The following is a 27090-nucleotide window of genomic DNA, read 5'->3' as shown; positions in this document are numbered from 1 at the left end:
AGACATTCATATTCTTTGGGATAGTTATGTCAAATTTCAACCACCTCCATCCTATCAATTTATTATTGGCTTTATGGGATAAATGTATTTATTACTCCAATAAATAGTTCAATTGTATAATTTATATTTTGATAAGGTTTATTTACCATACATATATTATTGGCTTTATGGGATAACTCTAGTAAATAGTTTAATTGTAAAATTTATCTTTCGATAAGGTTTATTGACCTATATTATTGCCTTTATACTATAAATTTATTTATCACTCCAATAAATAGTTTAATTGTAAAAATTATCTTTGGATAAGGTTTATTGACCATACCTATATTATTGGCTTTATAAGATAAATTTATTTATCACTCCAACAAATTGTTTAATTGTAAGATCTTTGAATAAGGTTTATTGACCATGCCTATATTATTGGTTTTATAGGATAAATTTATTTATCACACCAATAAATAATCTAATTTTAAAATTTATCTTTGAATAAGGTTTATTCACCATACCTATATAATAGGTTTTATAAGATAAATTTATTTATCACTCCAATAAATAATTTAATTATAAAATTTATCGTGATAAAGTAGATTGAAAATACCCATAATTTATTTATCACTTCAATAAACAAGGTCGCATAACTAGCGTTTTGTGTCTCTTAGTTTAAATAAAATATTTTGATATTATGATGTGTTATAAGAAATACTCCCAACAATAATGAGATTGTAAAATAAGTTATATAAATATTTGTTTAACCTTTTTTCTTTATTTATTTTTTAAATGTAATTAAGCATTTTATGATAGGTAATGGTTATATATATATATATATATATATATATATATATATATATATATCATTGAATGAAGGTAATTTTTTTATATAATGATTATGTTATAAGGTCAAAGTTATTGTCATTGAACTTACGTTGAGCACGATATTTATGGGATATTAGCTTAGTAGGCATCTCCATTAACTATGGTTAAGATGCAAATATTTTTCTTTTATTTGTAAGTTATGAATAATAGTGTTATACCAACCAATGGTTGCAATTTCAAACTCATTGTTGTCAAACAATTTACTGGTATTTATCGATCCGACCTAATAAAATCTAATAAAATATACATATATTCAAAACCTTTGATACAATTTGATTTACCATTTATTATATTCTTTTGAATAGACAAATGGTACGCTTTAATCTAAATTTGATTTGATTGGATGGTACAATACAGTACTCACTTGAAATCATTGCAAAATAAGACTTCAACCAATGAAGTTTAAGATAAATAAATAATTTTTTAATTAAAAAATAATAAATTTTAATTTACAATTTTTTTTTTCAAACCCAAATTAATATGGGTTTGACTAAAATATCCAATGCTTTATCTACCTGCTTAGGACATGGATAATAATAGGAAAAATTGAACTTTCCATATGATTGCTTTAACATATTATATTGTGTTCTCATAAAAGGAGGTCAAACTTATCATATTATTTTTCAATCATGCAAAGTTTTTTGTTTACTATCTTGTACATGTGATAGATTTATCATGGTACCCTTGAGGTGTAGACCAATTGATTTGTGTGTTCCCATAAGGTCATAGGTTCAAATCTCATGGGGAGCTAAAGGGGTGGAAGCCACTCTTAGGGGCATCTAGGCTTCCCACCCTAGCCTAAGGCCAGCCTAGTAAAAAAAAAAATTATCATGGTAGAATTGTTAAAAATGTGTATATGGTTCATTTATTATATAAAAATAAAAATGGTAAAGATTGGAAAATGAATATGTAATATTTTTTTTATGAATTATTTATTTATTTATTTTAATTTGATTATAAATTCGAGTGTATTTTATGTTTTTGTTCTTAAAATATATGTTTTTATTGTTAGGATATTCTGATGCATAGGAAATAATTAAGTATAACTTGGTCTAGTTCAGAGTTAGGTAAATTGTGTTTCTTTACTATGTACTTTTGTAACTTACAATCCGATAGTCACGATATGTAGTGATCTAATGGTTCATTCTCTCCTCAGTATTACCGACACTTGATCTGTGGCCTAACTCCCGATTGGTCCATGATCTCTATTAAAGAGAATGGAGGGTCATTTGTAAGGTGACCATTCATGAGAGAAGCTTATGTAAATTTTTATTCTTTTATTAATAAATTGCTTGAAGTGGTTGTGTTGGTTCAGGTCGTGGACTGTTTCCCACTTTGAGGGTTTTAATTATCTCAAGAATACTGATGTATTTATCTATGATCTGTTTGTGAGCAGTGTCCTCTGGTGTTCTATCTGAGGAACTTACCCTGTAAATTCCTACATGGTATCAGAGCTATTTGAGGGCCGCATCCATTGGTGATCCAAATCCAAAGCTGGTACAACTGCATCTAACTGTCATTTTCTAGATCCAATGTTTTAGACTGCTTTCGGGCCCAGAGGACTGCTCTATTGTGTTAGGAGCATCTGTTCCAGTGAGTAACCCCTTTCGTTTCACACGAAAAGGTTTCCAGTAGCCCTAGCCACGTCATTTTTAAGATCTGGAGGTATACAATTTTTTTTGCAGTTTTAGTTATTCATCTCTCTGTTTATTTCGGTTTATTTAGCTCTCTGTTTTTTACTACCAGATCTATACCTTTCATTTCTGTGTATGCTCTTTGCCCCTCGACTCTATGCGATCTGAGCAAATCAAAAATAGAAAGGAAGGATTTTTCTCATGCATATGCTCTTTTCCGTTGTGCCTTAGTGTGATCTAGGAAAATCAAAAACATTGAGGAAAATATTTAGTTTCCAGCAAAAGCTAACTTCAAGCCATAAGGTTTGTTTTTTTTTGCATGTCTGTGTTGGGTTGTGTGGTTTTTTGTTTTGTAGGGAAAAAGAGTTTTTTCAAGTAAGCACGCACCCCAAAGCTTCAGTAACTAAAAAAAAAAAAAACCTTTCCTCTTTTCCAAAAATTATTAACCTTTTAAACTAGCTCACTTGGTCCAAAGTTACTTTATGAGAATAGAGGTCTTGGGTTCAAGTATTTCTTTTTGTTGAGTTACTTTTTTCAAAAAGCACATGTAACTTATGTTTTAAAGTTACTTTATGTAAAAGTGTTCTCACCCATTATAAAAAGTGAGTCACTTGTAATTCGAAAGTTTCTTTATCTTTTATTTAAGTTACAATTTAATGGCTAGCTTATAAAGTACCATTGTAAAAGTGACTTTCACTTATTTATAAAAGTGGGTCACATAACTTTTTTTTTTAAGTGAGCTAATTAGATTAAGTTTGGAGGGGGGGCGGAGGGATTTTTTTAAAATATAACATCATTCACTTCCATACATTCACGCACTTCGTCAGCATTGTCAACAACTTTTCTTCAAAAAGTCATCACTTCTTCATCTGGAAGCTGTTTTCAAAGCTATTTTTTTAATCGGCCTAATTTTTTGAGATCTTTCCATTGGAACACTTAGTTTCAACATCTACAACTTCATTTTATGTTAAAATGGAAATTCCACGCCAAGTTAATCTTGACAGCAACAACTACCTCTAATGGTGGTCCTACATTGTGGATTTACTTAGAAGTAAAGGTCTTTACAAAATAGCCTCAGGCCAAGAAACTAAACTTAAAGATGAAGATAAGGCAGCCAAATGGGAAAATAGGAAAGAAAAAGCACGTGGGTTGATAGGGATGTCTATTTCTCCAGAACTTAGATTCCATACACACAACTTGATACCATTAATGAAGCAATGAAACAACTCACTAAAGTTTTTGGAATTAAAAATAAAATTATAGCCCATCAACTCGAAAATGAGTTGCTTACATTGGACCCAAATAAGTTTTCTTCCATTGAAGACTTTTTGTCCAAGTTCAAGACCCTTATACTTCTCTTAGAAGGTGTTAAGGTTAAGAAAGAATATGGTATCCTTATCTATTCCATTCTGACTAAGTTGGGATGAGCCTACTCTGTGTTTGGTTCCACCTTCCATTCTACTAGAGAAGCCTTCATTTCTCAAGGACAAGACTACAAGTCCCCCTCTTTTGATGCCTTTTGTGATTCTTTAATAGCAGAGCATGAAAAACTCTTACATCTTGGTCTTCTTAATCTTGGAAACTCTTCTAAGAAGGCGTTAGCCGCCCAACATCAACCAAATTCAATGAATCCTAAGAAGCAGTATCCTAAAAAGAATGGTCCTAAACCAAACAAGGGTCTTAAACAATTTCAGTCTCAAAATGAAAAATCAATTCAACAAAATGATAAGGCAAAAAAAAACAAAGGGAAGAAGACTGATAGACATTGCAACTTTTGTAATCGAGATGGCCACTTAGAATCCAAATGCTTTAAGAATATGGAAGCCTTGGAAGTAGCAATGAAGAAGCATAACATCCATTTGGAGCACTCTTCAACTTTGGAGAACCTAAAAGTGAAAAACGTATTTTTGTTGGATATTCTGAAGATGTCAAAGCATATAGACTTATTTCACTTAAGTCCAAAAATTTTATCATTAGAAGAGATGTAAAGTTTGCTGAAAATATATCGGCCTACGATCCTAGTTCGGTGGATATGCCACCTCTCTCTATCCCTTCTACTTCTGGAACTATTTCTTTTTTAGATGATGACAGCGAGGATGACAATCCTCACCCACCTTCTCAGGATCCTCCAACTCCTCAGCTTCCAAAATGGGTTCGTGCTACTGGGGATGTAGCAGGTGCTCTTGCAGGTGATCCTACATATTAGCGATGTACACGTTCTCAGTTCGATAGAGAATCTTCTTTACTGGCTCAAGCATCCACGAATTATGATCCTGACACCTTTGCAGAAGCTTTAGGCCATCTAGATTGAGATGCAACTACGAATGAAGAATATCGTTCATTATTGGCAAATGATACATGGGATCTTGTTCCTCTTCCAAAGGGACGAAAACTTGTTAGATGCAAATGGGTTTACAAAACCAAGTTTGGACTAGATGGAAAAGTTAATAAACATAAAGCTCATCTTGTTGCTAAGGGTTTTTCAAAAGTTAAAGGCATTGAATATACTGAAACCTTCTCCCATGTTGCAAAAATGAACTCTATACGCCTTGCTCTTTCCCTTGTTGCCTCTTTCAAATGGGAAGTCCATCAGATGGATGTTAAATCTGCCTTCTTGCATGGGGACTTGCATGAAGAAATCTATATGGAACAACCTCCTGCCTTTATCCAAATAGACTCCAACCTTGTATGTCAACTTAAGAAATCCCTTTATGGTCTGAAGCAAGCTCCTCGGGCTTGGTATGCCAAAATGGATAGCTCTCTTTTAGATACTGGCTTTTCTAGGTGTCATTTTGACAATACTGTCTACACCAAGAAAGTGGGTAAGTCTCTTATCATTATTGTTCTTTATGTTGATGATCTTATCCTTACTGGTAGTGATCCCAAACTTATAAACCATGTGAAGTCCAACCTTAAAAAGTAGTTTGAAATGACAAACTTAGGACACTTGCATTATTTTCTTAGTCTTCAAGTCTTGCAATCCAAGGAAGGTATTTCCCTTTCCTAGTCCAAGTATGCTTGTGATCTTCTATGAAACTTTCACATGGAAGACTGTAAGCCAGCCCCTTATCCATTTCAGTCTGGAGCCAAACTTTCAGTCACTTGTAATTCCCCTGAAGTTGATGCTACCTTATACCGTCAACTTGTAGGAAAAATTTTGTATCTGACCCATACTCGTCCTGACCTTTCCTTTGTTGTTGGCCTTATTGCTCGGTTTATGCAAAACCCACAAGAAAGTCACTGTAAAGTAGCTAAAAGAATACTTTGTTATGTTCAAGGTACAGTTCAGTTTGGGATTCATTACAGTGTAGAAGCATCTCCTCAATTGGTTGGTTTCACTGATTTTGATTGGGTTAGTGACCTTGATGATCAGAAGTCTACTGCAGATTATGTCTTCACTCTTGGTTCTGGACCTATTACATGGGCTTGCAAGAAACAAAGTGTCATTTCTCTTTCTTCAGCAAAAGCAGAGTATCGTGGTGCTGTAGAAGCTAGTAAGGAAGCCCTGTGGCTTCATCAGATCTTGTGAGAGTTTGGCTTTCAGCAAAAGCATCTGACTACACATTGGTGTGATAATCAAAGTGTCAATCAACTTTGCAAAGATCTAGTCCAAAATTAGCGCATCAAACACATTGAACTACACGTGCACTTCATTAGAAAGCTCATTCATGACCATGTTCTTGAAGTGCAATATTATTCAACTGATGATAAAGTTGCAAACATATTTACAAAGGCTCTCACAGATGCGAATTTTACTAAACTTCGATTTATGGTTGGAGTTCAGGAAGTTGTCACTAAGGGGAAATAAGTTCTAATGCCTCCTTCCTTCTCCTATTATGTCATATTTCTACATCCTTCAATCCTATCCCAAGTTGTTCTTAAGGGGGGATGTTAGGATATTCTGACACATAGGAAATAGTTAAGTATAACTTGGTCTAATGTAGAGTTAAGTAAAGTGTGTTTCTTTACTATGTACTTTTGTAACTTACAATCCGACGGTCACAATATGTAGTGATCTGACTGTTCATTCTCTCTCAATATTATCGACACTTGACCCATGACTTAACACCCGATTAGTCCATGATCTCTATTTAAAGAGCATAGAGGGTCATTTGTAAGGTGACTGTTCATGAGAGAACCTTATGTAAATTTTCATTCTTTTATTAATAAATTGTTTGAAGTGGTTGCGTTGGCTCAGGTCGTGGACTGTTTCCCTCTTTGAGGGTTTTAACCACGTCAAGAATACTGGTGATCTATTTGTGAGCAGTGTCCTCTAGTGTTCTATCTGAGGAACTTACCCTGTAAATACCTACATTTATTAAATTTTAATTAAAAAATTTAAATTCCTGTCTTCCAACTTGGGCCTATAACTTAGTAAAAAAATAGATTTATCATGCCAGATCTTCTTTTTGAACTTTTGCTTAAGGTGTGAAGCCACTTGTTCCCTTTGGGGGACAATGAGTAGATAAGAAAGTAAGAAAGAAAAGAAGGTAAGAAAGAATAGTAAGACAGATTAGATAGACAGTAAGGTGTGAAGCCGCGTGTTCCATCCGGGGAATTGTTAAAAATGTGTACATGGTTTATTTATTATATAAAAATTAAAAATGTAAAGATTGGAAAATGAATATATAATATTTTTTATATGAAATTTAATGTTTTAATATTCTTATTTTTTAAATCTGATTATAAATTTTAGTGTATTTAATATTTTTTTTAAATACACATTTTTAATGAATTTTAAATTATTTTTTGTTAAAAAATTTGGAAATCATAATTTTGAATTGTTGAATTTATATAATTTATATTCTAATTTTGTTTAGCTTCAATCTATAAAATATAGAACAATTGATGTTAAGGTGTTTGGTGAAGAGGCTCATTGTGGGGTAGTTCATGGATAAATTAGCCAAGCATATTTTTATTTTTTTGCCTATTTTTTATCTAGTAATATTTTTATTATTTTTTGAACCTATATTCAAAAAAAAATTCTAGTTAAAAATTGTATAAATGGTAAATTTAAGTTATTAAATCTATATAAACTAAATTATGATTTTTATCCCTTTTCTTTCAAAATATATTGTAATACTAAATTTCATTTAGAAAAAACAAAAACATTAAAGGATTAAATTTTACTATTAATTTTTTTTTTTTTTGTAAGCTGAGGTGGAACCCTTTCTATTACTGGATAGAAAATAAACCATTACATAGTATCAAAAATATTGAAGACCCGCCCACATGGGGAAACCGGGTACTTAAACCATCTATAGTTTTTGATAGCTGCCCAAAAGAAGTAGGCCCATAATCTGATAATCTTAGCTAAATAAACAAGGCAATCCTGAGATTTTCTCATACTACTATTCTGCAAGAAGTATATGTCTCTATCTAAATCAGACAAAAAACTGATACTATAAAGATTATGGGATTTCCTAAACATATCTCGTGTCAAGCATTATCCATAGCTGGAGGCGGACTTGCTTCTCGCTCTGCATCATGTTGATTCCCCTTCAGCAGCTGAAGAATAGTGTCCATCTTTTCCTCTTGTTTCGCCATCGTAATGCGAATGTAGCTCAATTCTCTGCGCAGATCCGGATCTCCCTTAGCTAACTCGACCATCTCCTTGGCTACTTGTTCAAGGGCTTTTGCCATCAGCCTCTTCATAACCCAGTATATGTGCAAGGATTGCTTGAATAAGGACATTCGTCCCCTGGTATGGCCTGGATCGTGAAGCAGAAACTCCCAATCCTCCATTTCATCCTCAGACTGGTCTTGGAGGGACTCTTCCTCCAGGAACTGCATGACTCTTCTGACTGCCGGGTTTGTGTTTCGCTGGTAGGCCCTTTCAGCTCGCCGGACTCTATGATTCACCGTCCTCCTTGGCGGTTTAACGGGTTTCGAATCTTGCCCAGAATTCTCCCCTTTCTCCTGCATCCTCCTTCCCTGTCCACGACCCCTCTTCCTGCTCTGGTCCGCACCTTTGTCAGGGCTCATCGCTCGTTTTCTCATGCCGTAACGACGAACTGTCGTCTCCTTCGGAGCAGGGTTGTCGTTTTCCATATGCTGACATTCTTCGCCTGCAAACCTGTCCTGATAGAAGGACCTCACCTTCCCTTCCCCTCGGGGCAGCTCCTCCTCGGATTCATCTTCGATTTCCCAGATCTCAGTCTGTTGGTCGTCCTTCATAATTCCTTTCCCTTTCCGGCTCTTATCCTCCACAGATGAATTATGCTTCTCCTCTGCCTCTCTGGATTTCTGCCTTGTTTCCATATTGCCCACTGTTCCGCTGCAGGGAAATCTTTGATACTCGGAAGCCTTTCTCTTGGGTTGATGTCTCTCAACAGAACTATCCGCAACTCTCCCAATTTGGAAACAGCTGAATGACTGTTTCTCCTCCCCCATTTGGGTATATATTAGATTTTTATCCTCAGCGTACACCTTCGGGTCGGAATTCATTTGCCGCCGGTTACTTGCCAGAGTGACGTTGCATTTGGCCATCATTTCTTGTTTAATGCCCGCTATCAAGAGGTCTGACAGACCGTTCCCACCTCCTCTAGGATTGCGATCATTTATATCTTCACCTTGGTTTTGATCTAGGGCCGTCCCCCACGCGCGCCGCCCCTGTACTGCTCTGCTACCTGTGATCATATCCCATCTCTGCCCCGAATGAACAAGGTTCGTTGTTCGGAGACTCCACGTCCTCTTATTGCTCCAGCTCATCGATCCTCGTATCTCCGCTTGTGGCTTGATCATGGTCTGCATTGATTATAGCTGCCAGGTCCTTCCACTCCCTGTTTCCACACACCGCTCTCCATTGAGTATCCACCGTGCTTCCGCGGCCTCTGCATCCCCAATTTGCTAAGAAATCAGCCGCCTGATTCCCTTTCCTTCTAACATGATTTATAATCCTATATTCAATTCTTTTCAGAAGGTCAGCGATTTCCTGGACAATTCCCGCTGTACGCCAACTGTTTGTAACCTTCTCCCAGCTTTGGCCATTGCTGAGCTTCTTCAGCATTTCCACCGCAATCTGAGAATCTCCCGTAATTTCTAAATTAGTGTAACCATTTCTTACCGCAATCCGCAGACCCTGATGAAGAGCCCAGAACTCGGCCTCGTTATTTGTCATTTCTCCTCCCCAGTCTGCGAAAATCCACCGTACCTGATTGCTGCTGTCTCGGAAAATACCTCCAAAGCCAGCTTCGCCCGGGTTCCCCTTCGAGGCCCCGTCGAAGTTTAATTTTATGAAATTTCCTCTGGGATAGCTGAATTTATCAGGGCTTTGAGTCCGCATTTCCTGTCTGGAGGTTTGTTTGTGATGGACCATCTCAAACTTTAGATTTAATTTGTTCAGGATCCCTTCCTCAACCTGGTTGGCTTTCCAATCCTCCCCCACCCATTTATCAACCAGGATTGTTTCCCGCATTAACTTGACTGCTCTTTCCCAAATTATTTCCGGTTCTTTTGCTATGTTCTGAAATATTCTGCGATTCCTCTCCTTCCAGATCATCCAAAGAACAAACCCTGAAATGAGATCCCACGCTCTTCTGACCACTTTACACTGAAATATTTCCTTATTCCATTGAAAAACCAGCTCGTTGAATTCACTGGGGGTAATTTCGGGTTTGCCAAAGGTACGTTTAGCATTCCTCCACAAAGTCCTTGCAAATGGACAGTTTATCAGCAGGTGATTTCTGGTCTCCCCATCAGTGTTGCACAGACAGCATCTCGATGGGCCATTGAAGCCTTTTTTTTGTATTCGATCCCAGGTTAAGATCTTATTCTTTGATGCCAACCATATAAATATGGAGACTTTCGGCCACCAATTTCTTTCCCATATAATTTTCCAGTCTGGATTCTCTTCACCTCCAGTTTGGGAAACGGTTATATAGTAAGCCTCCTTGGTGGTGAACGAGCCTTTCATAGAATTCCCCCACCTAAGGATGTCCTTGCCATTGCGGGTTTTAATCTTCCTGGATTCTACCTCCTTTCTGTAGGCTTCTTGCTGGTCTTGGCTGAGCTCTCTGTCCCACTCCGTCGGGTCAGTCCATATTCTCCAGCTCTCTTCTGGGTCATTAGCTCTCCAATAGTCTCTGACATAAGTTCTATCTCCTCCTATTCTGTCTCGAATCTGTTGGAGTCCCTGAATTCTATTCAGTCTTTCTTTCTGATGCCACCTATCTTCCCAGAAATTTGCTTCTTCTCCACCTCGGATCTCCCAGAAGGTGTGCTTTTCAACCAAATCCCTGTTCAGACGAGCTAGGTCCCAAATTGTAGACCCTTTGGGAGTTTCTCTCTGCCTTAAGATCTCAACTGCAGAATCAGGCATATTGTATTTTGTTTTCCATATGGTTTTCCAAAGATCATTGCCCCCCCTAAGCCAGCGCCACCAGAGTTTCGCTCCCAGAACTCTGTTGAGAATCTCAGGATCCCTCAACCCCAATCCTCCTTTCTCTTTTCTTTCAGTTAATTGACTCCAGGAAGCTAATGCCCATTTTTTCTTCTGATCAGTCCCTCTCCATATAAAATTCCTGATGACCTCTCTAATTCTTGTGCAAACTCCTAGAGGGGCAGCCATTATCGATAAAGGGTAGATGGGGATAGCCTGAAGGACTGATTTAGCCAGGACTATTCTGCCAGCTATGTTTAAAGCTCTGAATGCCCAATTTGCTACCTTGTTACTCAGCTTATCCAGGATTCCTTGCCAGTTTTTCATCTTTTTGGAGGTAAAGTCCAAAATATTGCCCAAGTATTTCGTAGGTAGTTCTCCTCTCTTAAAGCCCAATAGTCTTATGAGGTGGGTTTTGACCTGATCCACTGTGTTAAATATGAAAACACAGGATTTATCTCTATTGATTTCCAGACCAGAAGCCTCTGCAAATAGATCCAAGATTCTTCTGAGATGCCTTACTTCTTTGACTGTTGGTTCTCCAAACAACATAATATCATCAACAAATTGTTGATGAGTTAAGGGCAGATTATTTCCCCATAGCTTAAGATCTTTTATTCTGTTTGCTTCTCTTTCTTTTTTAATAAAGCGACCCAGCCCTTCAGCAGCCAGAATGAACAGAAACGGAGATAATGGGTCTCCTTGTCTAATACCTCTAGAAGCATTAAATGTTTTCGAGGGGGTTCCATTAACAAGAATAGAAAAGTTTGGAGAAGAAATCAAGCTATGAATCCAGTCAATCCATCTCCTGTTGAAACCAAAATTTTCCAGGACTTTTTCCAAATAGTTCCAATTTAGTCTATCATATGCCTTTGACAAGTCTAATTTGATCATCATACCCTTTTGCTTTTTTACTTTTAAGGAATGAATAACTTCTTGAGTAACAACCAGACCATCAAGGATCTGCCTTCCTTCAACAAAACCTGTTTGTTCAGCAGATATTAATTTGTCCAGAAGAGGTTTTAATCTCTTGGCAATCATGGATGTTATAATCTTGTAAATAACATTACACAGCGCTATAGGTCTGAAACCACTGGCGTCTTCCAAATTATCACCTTTAGGAATTAAAGCATAGAAAGTGGAGTTAATGGCAGGCCATACCTTCTGGTTCATCCGGGACTCTTCTACCAGCTCCAGAATCTCTTTCCCCAGGAAGTGCCATCCCGCCTGGTAAAAATCCACTGTAAAGCCATCCGGGCCTGGAGCAGTACCTTTCTTCATTGCTTTCACAGTTTCCTCTATCTCTTCTAAGGTGGCAGCTCTCATCAACGCCTTATTTTGGTCTTCTGTGACTAAGCGCGGGATGGCCGAACATATTTCCTGAATTGCTTGCATTCGATCGGCTTGCGGTTCATTTAAAATTCCTTTATGGTGTTCAATAAGGACTTGTTCAATCTCAGCTTGCTCAACCACTCTATTACCATTCTTGTCTTTGATGGATAGAATCCTGTTTCTCTGTCTATGTTTGATCATGGCCTGATGAAAGAATTTAGTGTTTCTTTCCCCCTCCCTTAACCACTTTATTCTTGATTTTTGTCGCCAGAGGACCTCTTCCTGCTTCCGTCTTTCTTCTAGTTTTCCAAGTATTACCCCTTCTTTGCTGATACTTTCCTCTGTTCTGCCTTCCATTATCATCTTTTGTTGGAGAGATTCCATTTCCCCTTCTAATTTTTGTTTGTCTTCCATAATATTACCAAACTCCTCCTTGTTCCATTTTTTGATTCTCCCTTTCAGCTCCTTCAGTTTTAATTGGAACGTGTGCATTTTTCCTTTGCCCTGAATAGTACTTTGCCTCCACCATCCTTCAACTTTCTTGATGAATTCTGGGTCCCTTAACCAGAAGGCTTCAAATCGGAAAGGTCTTTTTCCGCGATTCCCTTTAATATCCACCTCTAGTCTAATCGGCCAATGATCAGAACCCAGGGAAGGTATGATCTTTGCTTCGACAAAAACATCCTTATTCATGACAGCTTCTGATACTAGGAATCGGTCAAGCCTTGAAGCAATTTGGTTTTTACCCCCCCTCCTATTGTTCCAGGTGCATATCCCATTAATGGTCTGAATGTCTACTAACCTTAAATCCTCTATCATTTCATTGAATTTATCCATGAAGTGATCCATCTTCCTTATCCCTCCCTTCTTTTCTTCTAAGGATCTGATTAAATTAAAATCGCCACCTATGACCCAAGCAGCTTCTGGATATAATCTGCGGATGGTTTTCAAACTGTTTATAAAATTTTCTTTTTCCCCTGGGGAAGGGGGGCCATAAACCCCTGAAATAACAACCTGTTCCTTAGTTCCTACTATCCTACCTAGGCCAGTAAGGACTCTGCTCATGCTGGTCCAGCTATCTAAGATGATATCATTTGGATTCCACAAAATTGCAATACCTCCTGCAGAGCCAATAGCATCTTGCCCCATAACTTCATAATGCAGTTTATTTTTGTCAATTATTCCTTCAATTTGTTGAACTGAAATTTTTGTCTCTTGTAAAATCATGATGCTAGGTTTCTCTTTTTTCAGTTTCTCTTTCATATACCTTTGTTTACCCTTACTATTTAGGCCTCTAATATTCCAGCTAATAACAATCATTTAAAACTTTTGGTAGGAGGGGAAGAATACCTCTGACAGAGGTATCACTTTACCTGAGTTTATCAACGTTTCTCCCACAGTCTGGATAGTTTCGCTCATCGTTTTCCGGCCCCTCTTCCTACTGTTTTTGCCAGAGCCGTCCATTCCCGTCTGTCCATTCCCCTGTTCGTTTCCTATCATTATCTGCTTGTCCAAGTTCTCCCCTTTTTTCTCTTTATATTTCTGAAATACCTCCTTATACAGTTGTTTCTGCTTTTCCGGTATAAATCTGCTATCTAGGTATTTCCATTCCTGAATTAGCTGTTTCATGATTCTCTCCTCTTCAACCTCACTTTCGACTTGGTTTTCCACATCCATCTGGGATTGCATTGCTGTATCTTCCACCTTTCCTTCCGTCCGGTCTCCAATGCTTTTTCTTGAGTTCGCATCCTTTCCTTTATCTTCACCGGCGATTTCCATTGGAGTGTTCCCAGGGTCCTCGTCGTCCTCCAGATTTACTTCATAGTCCTCGTTTTCGCTCTGAAGCACCTGAAACTTGTTTTGACTTGTTGTGTGACTGGGTTTTTCTTGTGTTTGGGTTTTTGGTCCCTCCTTGCTCTGTCTCCTTCTCCTTGTAACCTGTTGAAAACCCCTATCTGTCTCCTCCATTTTTTCTGCATTTCTCTGATGTTCCTCCTGGCTTCTTTGTGATTCCTCCTCCTTATTCAGCGGGCATTGCCTGTATAGGTGGCCATATTCATGGCATTTGCGGCATCTAAACGGGATGTGTTCGTAGTCTATTGGCTGCTGATAAACTTCATCATGATATTCCAGCTCGATACTTTCTGGGAGGGGCTCTGCCAGATTCATGTAAACACAGATCCTCGCATATGAATTATATTTTCCTCGTTTCGTAGCTTCTGCGATTTTAACAAAGCTCCCGATTGAGTTCCCTATTCCTTCCAGAATTTCCGGGTCCCAGAATTCATCGGGAAGTCCAAACAGCCTAACCCAGATTGGGGCTTCCAGCAATTTTTCCTTCTCTGGGTTGTATCTTTCCTCCCAGTATTTCATGAACAAGCCTGCATTGTTCATGAAATACGGTCCTTCTTCAAAGATCCTGTTCTTGTCCTCCAGATTCGTGAAGATAGCTGTGAAAAACCCTTTTGCTCCCAACTTCAGGTCTATGTGACCTCTAGGTCTCCATCTCTGATCTATCCATCTGTATAACTCTTTCTCCGAAGGCCAATAGCCTATGAATTTGCATATCAGGGCATGGTCTTTCATGTAACAGTTGTATTCCTCAAGTTTGTTGCAGGGAATGACATATCTTGGTTGTTTTTGTGCCCTAGGTAGGCATTTTCCTCCCATCCTTTTCTGCCACAGGTTTCCCATCACTGGGGCGTAGCTTTCCTTCTGGTTATGCTGCATGCCGCTTGCGCTGGTCTCCCCTGTTACCACGTTTTTGAAGGAGGGGATCTCTCCCCTCCCCTTTGGGTTTTCCATTTCCCGCTCAGCTCTTGTCTCTTAGAAATTTACCCTAGCTTTGCTGAAGAAGATTTATTTTTCTGAAATGCAGTTGAGGCGCGGTTCGTCTCCCCGGCCTATCCTCTTGGACGTTCCTTTCTCCCGCGCTCGTCTCCTATCATCCGTCTGCAAACCCTAGCCGTCTGCAAACCCTAGTCGTCCACATTAGACTATTCTCTTTCCATCATTTTCTTCCAATTTTACTATTAATTTTTATTAAAATTATAATTTTCAATTAATAAAACTATTATTTTTAATTTTAAAATAATTTTACTTTATCAATTTTTGATATTTACTTTTATTAAAGCTACTATTTTTAACTTGAAAATAATTTTACTTAATCAATTTTTTATATTTAACTTTATTAAAATTATGAAAATATTAATTAACTTTTGGTATTTGATTTTATTAAAATTATGAAATTATTGATTAATTTTTGGTATTTACTTTAACTAAAAATACTTTTTTCATGTTTAGAGGAATCAATAAAATAAATAAATTAGAAATAAATAAATAAAAATTATAAATGTATAAAATTATAAATTACATTTTCATAAACTTACCCAAATAAAATACTCTTTTATTAAAAATATAATTCTAAAGTAATAAAAATATTATTTCTTTTAATTTTAAAATAAAATTACCACTTTCCCATACTACCACTTTCCCATACTAAATTAGATAATATAATATTAATATTTAATATATATGATATTATCAATATTTAATAAACACTGCATAATAGTTAATACTTACTTGTAACTATATATTTAGAATAATATAATACTTACTTTGAGATATTACTATTTAGTATATATGATATTATCACTATTTAATAAATACTGCGTAATAGCTAATACTTACTTGTAATTATATTTGAGAAGTTCAAATTGACTCCAAACATTTCATATTTTCCACCAACTTCCCTTCCCGTGAATGTCTAGATTCAGAAATGCACGGCAAGATCAATTCCCTTGCTAAAAATCAACGACGGTACTTTAATTAATTACGTGCTAATCTATAATTAAAGACATTAATATAAGTAGGAATAATTTGTAATATACTGCATAACGTAATAACGCTAATTGCTAAATAGGAAATAATCACCATAATCGTGAATAGGGATGTTACAGCTATAAAGATCCGCGAATAGCAATATAATAACTACAAACTAAATAGGGAATAGTTGATTTAATAGCTATTATTTAAATACTTAACGGGCTTCGCATTCTTAGCACCGCATTATACCACGCATATCTAGTGTGTTATACCTATATCCCTTGTACCTGCTTCTGCTTGCAGCAGGATAATAATTTAATAAAATTCATTGGAAATAGTAATATGCCTTATACAACGCATATCTAATGTGTTATACCTATATGCGTTATACCTGCTTGCCGCAGGATAATAATTAATAAAATTCATTGGAAATAGTTGTTTAAATTTTTTGGTCAACGTGTTATATTTATATGCATTATAGAACGCATATCTAATGTGTTATACCTATATGCGTTATACCGCATATCTAATGTGTTATACCTATATGCGTTATACCTGCTTGCTGCAGGATAATAATTTAATATAATTCATTGGAAATAGTTGTTTAAATTTTTTTGTCAACAGCTGATTAATTAATAGTCGATGCATATCCAATGTGTTATATCTGCCAACTGCAGGATAATAATTTAATAAAATTGATTGACAATATCGATAAAATTTGTTTATCACTTCGACAACTAATTGAACAGATAAAATCTATCATAGAATTTGAAGTTGACATTTGCTTATCCCTTTGATATGATCCACTGCCCATAAACGTAAATTTAAAAAACATCTCATTTGTCGAAAAAACCCACATAAAACAATCCATTCGTACATAATCAAACTCCCCTGGGAATTTGAAAGTAAGTGCACATTATACACCTTCAAGGGAATTTGAAAGTAAAGTGCACATTATACAGGTATATATATATATATTGAACTAGTAGGCAAACGGTAACGGGGAACTGACATTATTTTTGACACTAACAACTTTTGGATGGTGCAGGCATATCAGTAATTAGTAGAGATGAAGAGGAAGGCGAGGAGAGGCCTTGGCCACGAGAGGCACGGCCTTCTGCAGGGCCAGGCCGAATGCTTCGTCCATATTGAGCCCCTCCTGGTTTGGTGGCACATCCCAATCGAAAGCATGGATCAACGACCCCAGATTGTACTCCACCATCGTAATCCCCATGCGAGTACCTGCACAGATGCGCCTGCCTGCCCCGAACGGGATGAGCTCGAAGTCATTGCCACGAGGATCGATCTTGGAACCCACAAACCTCTCAGGATTGAACTCCTCCGGCTTCTCCCACACCTCCGGATCTCTCCCGATTCCCCAGATGTTCACCATTAGCCGAGTGTTCTTCGGAATGTAGTAACCGTCAACCTCGCACGCTTCGGTGGAGACGCGCGGGAGGCTGAGCGGTGTGGACGGGTGCTTCCGAAATCCCTCTTTGCAGACGGCAACAAAGTAGGGCAGGTTCGCAAGGTCCGACTCCTTCAGTCTCCTCTCACGCCCGATCACCGTGTCCATCTCCTGATGCACCCGCTTCAGTAACTTGGGGTTGTTGATTACTTCCGCCAATGTCCATTCAATCACGCTGCTGGACGTGTCGGTTCCTGCTGTGAATAAATTCTGCAAAACAAAGAATGTATGGATTGATGCCATGAGACAAATGCATGGATGAACAATAATTTATAATTTTTACACAATATTTACCAATGTGTAAAGTAGAAGATTTCCCGAATAGCATTGTGTAATAGATTTCCTTATTGTCATGATCATATCTAATCATCCTAATGCTAAACCATGGTGGCAAAAACTGGATTAGTGAAATGGTTCTAAAGCATACTCTAAGCGAAATCCTGGCCTATCATCAAAACGTTATCAATATTCAAAACATTACCAGCAGTAGAGCTTTGATATGAACATCGGAGAGCTTCCCGCCTTGGCCATCGCAGTTGTCTCTCTGAGACATCACAACGTCTAGGAAATCGGGGTTAGACGCTCGTTGCTTGGCCGTGGACTGGTGTTCCTCTATCATCCTCTGTATGAGTGCGTCCCATTTCTTGTGGAGCTTCTTCATACCCCGCTGGATGCCCTGCAAGTCCATCCACGCCACCGATGGAATGAAGTCTCCGATATTGAAGTACCCAGCGCAGGTCATGAGTTCCACCACCATGTCCTTGAACTCGTTGGCCTCGTCCCCTTCCGTCTCGAACACGCGCTTGCTCAGAATGATCTGGCCGATCATGTTGGCGGCGCAGATGTTCAGGAGGTCCGGGACATTCACCGTCTCTCCGCGCTGCGAGTGACTGAGAATATTCCGGAGCATGAAGCCCATCTCCGCGTCTCTTACAGGCTGCCAATCCTCCAACGCCTTTCCTCCCAACATGTGCATGTTGCACACCTTGCGCTCCATCTTCCACCGTCCTCCATACGCTGCCCACACCATGTCCTGAAAGGGAAAATAAAAATTAAGAAAGAAAATGATTTAAGAGGCGCACATTCCGAAAAAGTTTTACAATCTAATCCATCACAGGCAGCTGCTGAAGGAAAATTTAACTGAAATGACATTCTGAAAGGGCATTTTCAAGCATTCCACAAGCAAGAATTTCCACGAAAACGGGAAGAATTCAATAAAAAAAAAACGTACAACCAGGGTACAATGAGCACCTGAGAATCGTAGGCGATGTACGTGGCTCCTGCATTTCCCGGGCGGTTGGAGAAGTTTATATCCAAAGTCTTCAGAAACGCCTTAGCTGCAGCGGGCGTGGAGGCCACAACCATGTCGGACGTCCCCAGTTTGAGATAGACAACGGGGCCGTATTTCTTATACATGTTGTAGAGAGTAACGTGAGGCATCGCTCCCAGCAATGGCAGACTTCCCACCACTGGCCATCCCGATGGCCCCGGCGGGAGGCGCCTCTTCTTGAGCTTCAAGTTCGATCTCAAAACATAACGAAATCCAATGTAAAGAGCAAGCCAAGAGAGAACCCACAACATAAACTCGTTCAAATTCAAGGAATCCATGTCTCGATGACTGGTTCAGTGCCTCTGCGTACCTGCGAGTGTTATCTATATAGAGAATTTCCAGTCTGTCATTAGTTGGGTGGACGACCACCACGTGCACGTTAGCTGTGCACCTCATGTTCAGCTACCTCTCAATAGCCATTTTTTCCGTCTACCGATGGACGCAATATTTCAATGCGTCTTCCTGCAATAAAATATCAATGGCATTGCGCAGTAAGCCTCTTTTGAGTAAAGTTTTCAAATTCATTTAGAAATTGAATAAAGTTTTCAAATTTATTGCGAAATTGAAAAATATTAATGTTTCCACTTTGTTAAATTTATTTTCATATTTAAATAATAACATATAAAATCATTTTTATTGTGATGTAAAATATATATATATCAATCCGAAAATGTAAAAAATAATTATCATTTTGTCCACTCAATAGGCTATTTCTTTAAGGTTTTTCAAAAAGATGTTTTTGAATTTTTATTTATAATTCAATGAGTAATTAATAAGGTTTTCAAATTTATTTAGAAAGTGAATAAATATTAATGTTTATAAGTTTGTTAAAATCTTAAATTTATTTGTTTATTTAAAAATATAATTTAAATAATACAAGCAAATTTTATAAAAAAATATCAACTAAAATTGCAGAATTGTGTGTTTACAAAATTTCAAATTAAAATAACCATTCAAATATGAGTGATTTTAATCATTAATAATCTTTAAAAAAAAATATTAACATTTGCTAATCAAATTCCATTCTGGCCACCAATATATATCAGACCCCACACGAACGGTCATATCAGAAACCGATAAAAAAAAAAGAAACTTGGAGGTAACAGTCACGACTCCTTTCTGGGGTCCCACATCGAAAATGACAGATGCATGCAGCCCATTTGTAAAGTGCGCACACCTCTTCTCCGCACTTCGTATTCATAGATGACACCGTTGTTCCTTTACTGCATTGTCCCGGTTGCAGCAATAGTGAGCTGGTAATGGAAAATAAGCCATGAAATCATGTCAAAAATGACGGCCACTGCTTATTTATTTACACAAGTGAACAAATAAATTTGGCTTGGTGTTGTACTTTTCGCGAAGACGGGGGAGATAATGCACTATTTATTATTATTTTATTGATTAAATTGTATTTTTAATATAAAAATGGATAAACTATAGTTACCAAGTTTGAATTCAAATTTAATTCGAAAAAAATTAGATATTATACATCTTAAAAAACTATAGTTTCCAAATTTGAATTCAAATTTAATTAGGAAAAAAACTTTCCTCTTTATAAAAACAATAATTTTTACTTAATTGTTTTTAATTTTTTTTAAATTAAAAGTCAATCTTAACCATCCCCTTCAAAACTTTTATTCCTTTCCAATATTAAATATACAATACTTTTCTAATTTCAAAACTTATTTATTTAAAATCCTTCCTAATAACATATTTAGAAATCAATCACTCTTTTTAAAATTAGTACCCTATTACAAATTAACACACTACCACATATTTTTCCCTTTCCTATTTTCTAGGCTTTTAGGTTCCACTCTGATTTTCTAATTTCTTTCCTTTTGCATAGACTCCATCCCAATACTATCTATTTGTGTAGATATTGTCATTGGTTTGCTATGTTCTTGAATGAATAATCTGTCTGTCTAGGTAAACTGCCAAGATTTTGGGAGTAATATTTCATCGTTGTGTAAATACTGCCATTTTGTGTCTAAGTAAACTACCAAGATTTTGGGAGTAATATTTTATCATTGTGCAAATACTGCCATTCTCTTCCTCTGCCAATAATTTGAGTATTATTTAATCAATTGACCATTTATCTTAAAACCCAATAGAATTTCAATAAATAATATCGTATTCAATAAATAATATCGGAATCATATCGAATTGACAAATTTCCATTTTTTTTTTCCTTATTTGGGCGAACTTGGTAACTATGGTATAAACATTATAAATATTTTTATGTGATATAGTAAATTTTATTTGATAAATAGTGAATACTCAACAACTTAAAATTATAACTTCTCTACACACAGTGATCTTTTCGCTGCGGCCCTGACCTAGCCGGCGCTGCGCAAAGCTGCTGGCCGTCCGGCCCCTGGCTGCTGCAGAGGGCCTGCTCCCTCCTGCTCCGCAGATCTGCGCCTCAGAGGCTGCTGCGACCCTGCGTTCTGATTGAGGACCTTTTCATCGGGGAATATGGACTCCAATGGGGGCGCTTCCCCCCCTGCGGAGGTCCTAGCTTTCAAAGCAATGATCGAAGCCTGCTCGAAGAGAGCCCCATCGGTGGCCCAGCAAAAGTTCATCAAGAGGATGGAGAAGATCCCCACAGTCGCCCTTTCAGAGGAAGAGACGTGTAAAGCAGCACTAAACCTGGCAGAGAGAGGTCTTATTGGACAGTTCACAGGCCTTTGGCCTTCACCAAAGTCAGTAGAAGATTGGGCTCAGAGAAACTGGAGCCCCCTGATCAAGGAGGGTGTGAAAAGCTACTTCGTCGGGAAAGGATACTTCGTCTTTGTGTTCGATAATCCGGAAGACAGAAGCCTAATATTCAGAAATGGGCCATATTTTATGGGACCGCAGGGCCTGTATCTGAATAAATGGTCCCCAGACTTCGACCCTACCCAGGATGTCCCCTCAGCAGTTCCGGTATGGGTGAGACTTCCCCACTTGCCTCTCCACTGCTGGAACCAAAAATCCCTTGAAAACATCGGCAATGCATTGGGTAAATACATCGACAGAGCTGTAAGAAAAGATCAGTATTCATGCGCTCGAATATGTGTTGAAGTCGATCTGGAGGAGGGGTTACCGGAAGCAATCAAACTTACAGTAGCAGGCTGGGAGCACATTCAAGAACTGGACTATGAACAGCTTCCGTTCAAATGTAGACACTGCCACGAACATGGACACTTCGCGAAGCACTGTAAGAAGAAGGTAGAAGAGCAAACAGACAGACAAAAAGAGGAACAATGGACCCTAGTTCAGAAAACAACAAATCCAAAAAAGGGCCCTAGCAAAGGAAGGATATCAGGGACGACAAGCAGCTCAAAACCCATCCAGGAAGAGGAAACAGGGATGCCAAGCAGCTCCAAAATCATCCAAGAAGAGGAAGCAAACGTACAAGGGACATCAAGCGCACAGATCAACCCAACAAATCTGGAGCATGAAGACCTAGTGCATGTAGAAAGCCCCCCTCCAAGCAAAGAAAGTGAGAAAGAAAAGCAGGTCGAAGCTACTCAGGGAAGTTCGCCCAACCCTTCATATGCAGATATAACAAGGAAAAAAGCAATGGAAAGTTCAGAAACATCAGAAGATGAAGCCTACGAGCGTCCTACCAAAAGAGCTGGCAGGAAATCTCGGAAAGAAAAGAGAGAAGAAGAGGCCGAGAGGCTTAAAACCCAAGGGAGCCAAGCAACCATAGAAATGTCCATTGGGCGGAACAACAGGCCGAGACCTTCCAAGGGAGGTCCCACCCCCTCAACAGGTAAATAATGAAATTTGTCTCTTGGAACTGTAGAGGGTTGGGGAGCCCTGCAAAACTAGAAGCAGTAAAGGATCTCCTTAAAGCAGAACCCACAGACATCCTCATGCTCCAAGAGACCAAAATTGAAGGGCATTCCCTTCTAGACACCAGTAGACTAAAATGGAACAAAAATACAGGCAAGGCAGTAAGCGCAAGGGGAACCTCCGGAGGACTGGCCACTCTTTGGTCAGATAGCACATTTCAGCTCAATAAATACTATGAAACTCAGCACTGGATCTACACAGATTTGACGCATAAAGTAAGTAAGTTGAATGTCTCTCTCTTCAATTTATATGTTCCGGTAAATTATGCAGAAAAAAGAGAATGCTGGTATTCTTTAACAACTTACCTAGAACAGCAGTCCCCAAACAATATTATCATTGCGGGAGACTTAAATATAGTGCTGAAGCCAAAGGAGAAGAGGGGAGGCTCCAGTTCAAGAGATCCCATGCTGGCCACGGTGGAGGAGATCGTTCAGAGCTGGGATCTCTTAGACTTCCCTCCAGTACATGGGCTCTATACATGGACGAATAACCGGGTCGGGTCAGAACAAATCTCTGCCCGGCTAGACAGATTTATGATCCAAAGCGGACTCTTGATGAACAAAAAGATCGCCAGCACCAAAATTTTGCCCAAATTGACCTCGGACCATAAGCCAATACAGCTGCTTTTAGAGGACGAGGAAGATTTGGGACCCATTCCCTTCCGATTCAGCCCCCTGTGGATTGAGAAGCCGGGTTTTTTTTGAAACAGTGAAAGATGCATGGGACAAGCCCATTATAGGTTCCCCCAGCTACATATGGGAGCAGAAGATGAAGGCAACAAAAAAGGCGTTGAAGGAGTGGATTAAAAAGCCTGCACCCAATCCAACCAACCAAAGGAAAGAAGCAACTCAGAGGCTGCACACAATGCAAATGGAAATGGAGAATAAAGATATAACAGCTGAGATTCTGGATGAGGAAGTCAAAACTCAACGCTCTACATATCAAGCCTTCCGAGTTGAAGAAGAGTATTGGAGATTAAAGTCTAGGAGCTTATGGCTAAAGGCAGGGGACCGGAACACTTCTTATTTCCACAAACAATACAGAGCTAGACTATCTCGGAACCATATAGCGGAAATTAAAACTATGGAGGGACAGGACTGCAAAGGGTTTGACCAGGTGAAAGCTGCAGCTGAGGCACATTTTAGGAATTTATATAATAATGGAACTCAAGCTGAAGAAGGGGAAATCAATGACTTTCTTTCTAATATTCCCCAGCTTGTCAATGATGAAGAAAATACAGTCCTATGCAGACCTATCACAATCGAGGAGGTCATTCAAGTGATCTGGTCAATGGAAGCCGATAAGGCCCCTGGACCCGATGGATTCTCTATCCATTTTTATCAATCTTGCTGGGAAGTTATCAAATCTGACCTCCTCAAAATGATCAAAGGATTTATGATTAAAGCTAAAATAGGAGGAGGTATCAAATCCACCTTCCTAGCTTTAATCCCAAAGGAATCCAATCCTGAAACCTTTGCAAGATTCAGGCCAATATCGTTGTGTAACGCTTCTTACAAAATCATAGCCAAGCTCCTAGCAAATCGACTCAAGCCTTTGCTCAAAAAGCTGATCTCCAGTAACCAAGGCGGATTTGTGGAAGGCAGATATATTATGGACAACGTCATTCAGGTCCAGGAAACTATTCACTCAAGCAAACAACGGGGCGAGAAAGGTATGTTGATCAAACTCGATATGGCAAATGCATTCGATAGAGTAAATCGTTTGTTTCTATGCAAAGTCCTGCTCTCTTTTGGTTTCTCTCAACACTTTGTCCAGCTTATCAAAGCATGCATAGAAACCCCGTGGATTGCCCCTCTTGTCAACGGACGTCCCACCAACTTCTTCCAAGCTCAAAGGGGCATCAGGCAGGGTTGCCCTCTCTCCCCCTTCCTGTATATTCTCATGGCAGACTCTCTAAGCAGGAAGTTAGCAGTTGAAAAATCCGTTGGTTCCCTCCCGGGACTCAAACCTTCCGAGGCATCATCACCCTTAAATCATGCTCTTTTCGCAGATGATTCTCTGCTCCTCGGAGGTGTTTCTACCAGAATAGCGAAAGCATTTGACAATGTACTGAAAAGTTATTGCAGGGTTACTGGAGCTCTCATCAATGAGAGCAAAAGTGAAATATACAGTTGGAACGCGGAACAGCAAGAGATCTCCAACATCTCGAGGATACTCGGGTTCAAAGGCCAGGCCAAGTGGGACAGCTTCAGATATCTTGGCCTTCCCATTTCCTCTGGAGCAAACAAGAGATGTTTTTGGACTCATATAATCAGCAAAATTAAATCCAAAATCACAAACTGGGGCGGTTATTGGTTAACAAAAGGAGGCAAATCCATTCTTATTAAAACGCAGCTGTCAGCTCTTCCCATATATCAATCAGCATTTCTCCTCGCCCCCAAATTTGTCACGGACCAGATAGCATCCCTGATCAGGAACTTCCTATGGCAAGGCGGGAAAGGAAACGAAAGAAAGTTGCACTTAGTTAAATGGGAAACGGTCAAGAGGCCAATAGATGAGGGTGGTCTTCAAATAAGGGACCCCTCCTTTATCAACAAATCGCTGGGCGGCAAACTGCTGTGGAAAATTGTAAGTGAACCCTCACATCCTATCAGCATAATATTACAGTCTAAATACTCAGATAAAGAAGCGATAAGGAAAATGCAAATACAGTCCACAGCGGCCAGCTCGCAGGTATGGAGGCTATGTTGCAAGAGTAGCGAATTCTTCAAAAACCACATGTACAGAATACCCGGAAATGGTAAGTCCACACAACTATGGAAGGATCGAATTATGGGGAAAGATCCGCTGGCGGAAAGAGAGGATATTGCAGAGCTAAGAAATTGGCTGGAAAGAGCAGGAGTTAACAGAGTATACGATCTGGCAAGTTGGGATGAACGTGGAGAATGGCTAAAATGGGACTTCCACGGAGTCCCTGAGCGTCTAAAGGATCAACAGATCCAACTTGAGAACCTGTTAGAAGACGCCACCCCAGTTAGCAGATTTAAAAAGGATCGATGGGGTTGGGGAAAGTCTGGAAAATACACCTCAGCAGAGGGATATAAGTCTCTTCAAGGAAAAAGGATCAGCCATCATACTCCAGCCTTTTGGAAGCAGATTTGGGAGCCATTAGCGCTACCAAAAATAAATTTTTTCTTCTGGACCTTGGTACACAACAAGTTATTGACAGGGGACAATCTGACAAAAAGAAAGTATGAAGGACCCTATAGATGCGCTCTCTGTAGATGTCAATCAGAAACTGCCCAGCATTTGTTTCTTGAATGCGCCTTTGCCAAGAAGGTGTGGGGACTCCTCCTCGACGAGTTCCAGATCATTCTCCCACAGCAAACCTCAGTCTCTGAGCTGTTCGCGAATTGGTGTGCTAGCTACCCCAAAGGCATCCTCCCCAAGTCATTTTGGCGCAGAATATGGATAGCGTTGCCAAAGTTTGTTTGCTGGCAACTGTGGTTAACCAGAAATCAGCAGATCTTTAAAGAAACACAGTATTCCCCGCACCAGGTCGCAGCAAAAGCTAAGGCCCTTCTGTTGGAAGCGGCTCAGCAGCAATACAACAAAGAAGACCCCCTTCTCAGGCCAGAAGAAAAAAGGTGGCTTGCTATAGATCCGCTGCCCCGAAATTATAGAAACTCACCACTGAAAGCAAACCTGGAATGGAGAAAAAGAGAGACTGATGACATCTTTCAAAGTTGGTGGAGGGCGCAAAATGTAACTACCATCTTCTTCGATGGAGCGTCCAAAGGGAATCCTGGAGTAGCAGGTGCTGGCGGGGTTATCTACTTTGTGGAAGGGCTCCCCACTGTTTCCTTTGCATGGGGTCTCGGAGAGAAAACAAACAACCAAGCGGAGATTCTGGGGCTGCTAAAGGCATGTCACATTGCAAGAGAGAAAAGTGCCAAAGATATTCAAGTCTTCGGAGACTCAGAAATTTTAATCAAAAAACTAATCAGAGAGGAATACTTTAACAATGTAGGGCTCAACAAAATATTGGATAGGCTGAAGGCGGTTCTAAAGAGTTTTGACTCATGCAAATTTTATCATATACTCAGAAACTCCAACAAGGAAGCAGATTGTATGGCGAACTTGGGCAGCACTCTCAACAAAGGAATTTTAAATGTAAATGGGGAAATTCTATATCATCATTTGTGATCAGCTCCTTTCTAAAGGAAGCAAAAGTAGGATTTCAATCATGTAAGCAGGGCTGCCTAGGCAAAGTCCCTATCTATTTCTAACATATCAATAAAATAATCAACCGTTTCAGTTAAAAAAAAAAAAAAAAAAAATTATAACTTCTCTAATAAAATTTCTATTAAGATTGATTATAAATTCTACCCTAAAAAAAGGCAAAAAAATTACTATGCTAAACAACTCTGACAATAAAATCTAC

At 38.8% G+C, this 27090-nt stretch overlaps 2 protein-coding genes across 2 annotated transcripts; one reads left to right on the top strand and one right to left on the bottom strand.

Moving 5' to 3' along the window:
- Positions 1–16873: 16873 nt before the first annotated feature.
- On the bottom strand, positions 16874–19139 carry LOC149225532 (flavonoid 3',5'-hydroxylase 2-like). Its single transcript, XM_089375107.1, has 3 exons — positions 18764–19139; positions 17994–18545; positions 16874–17722 (listed from the first exon to the last, which is right to left on the bottom strand). The coding sequence occupies exons 1-3, from the start codon at positions 19118–19120 to the stop codon at positions 17105–17107; spliced, it is 1527 nt and encodes a 508-aa protein (XP_089231233.1). The 5' UTR covers positions 19121–19139; the 3' UTR covers positions 16874–17104.
- Positions 19140–23453: 4314 nt separating this feature from the next.
- LOC149225531 (uncharacterized) lies at positions 23454–26852 on the top strand. The gene has a single exon (XM_089379957.1). It carries the CDS (start codon positions 23454–23456, stop codon positions 26850–26852), a length of 3399 nt encoding a protein of 1132 aa, XP_089236083.1.
- The last annotated feature ends 238 nt before the right edge of the window (positions 26853–27090 follow it).

This window comes from Pinus tabuliformis, chromosome J (assembly GCF_031772625.1).
Source record: "Pinus tabuliformis cultivar Carrire ecotype Pingquan chromosome J, CPIR1, whole genome shotgun sequence".
In the NCBI taxonomy this organism is placed as follows: Eukaryota; Viridiplantae; Streptophyta; class Pinopsida; order Pinales; family Pinaceae; genus Pinus; species Pinus tabuliformis.
The sequence above is the reverse complement of the archived record's forward strand: the minus strand, read 5'-3'. Positions and strand labels throughout refer to the sequence as shown.

Coding starts and splice junctions, on each gene's coding strand:
- LOC149225532 (XM_089375107.1), bottom strand. CDS start 19,120: ATGGATTCCTTGAATTTGAACGAGTTTATGTTGTGGGTTCTCTCTTGG. Junction 18,546..18,763: donor ACATCGCCTACGATTCTCAG/GTGCTCATTGTA, acceptor TTTCCCTTTCAG/GACATGGTGTGGGCAGCGTA. Junction 17,723..17,993: donor ATATCAAAGCTCTACTGCTG/GTAATGTTTTGA, acceptor TTTGTTTTGCAG/AATTTATTCACAGCAGGAAC.
- LOC149225531 (XM_089379957.1), top strand. CDS start 23,454: ATGAAGGCAACAAAAAAGGCGTTGAAGGAGTGGATTAAAAAGCCTGCA.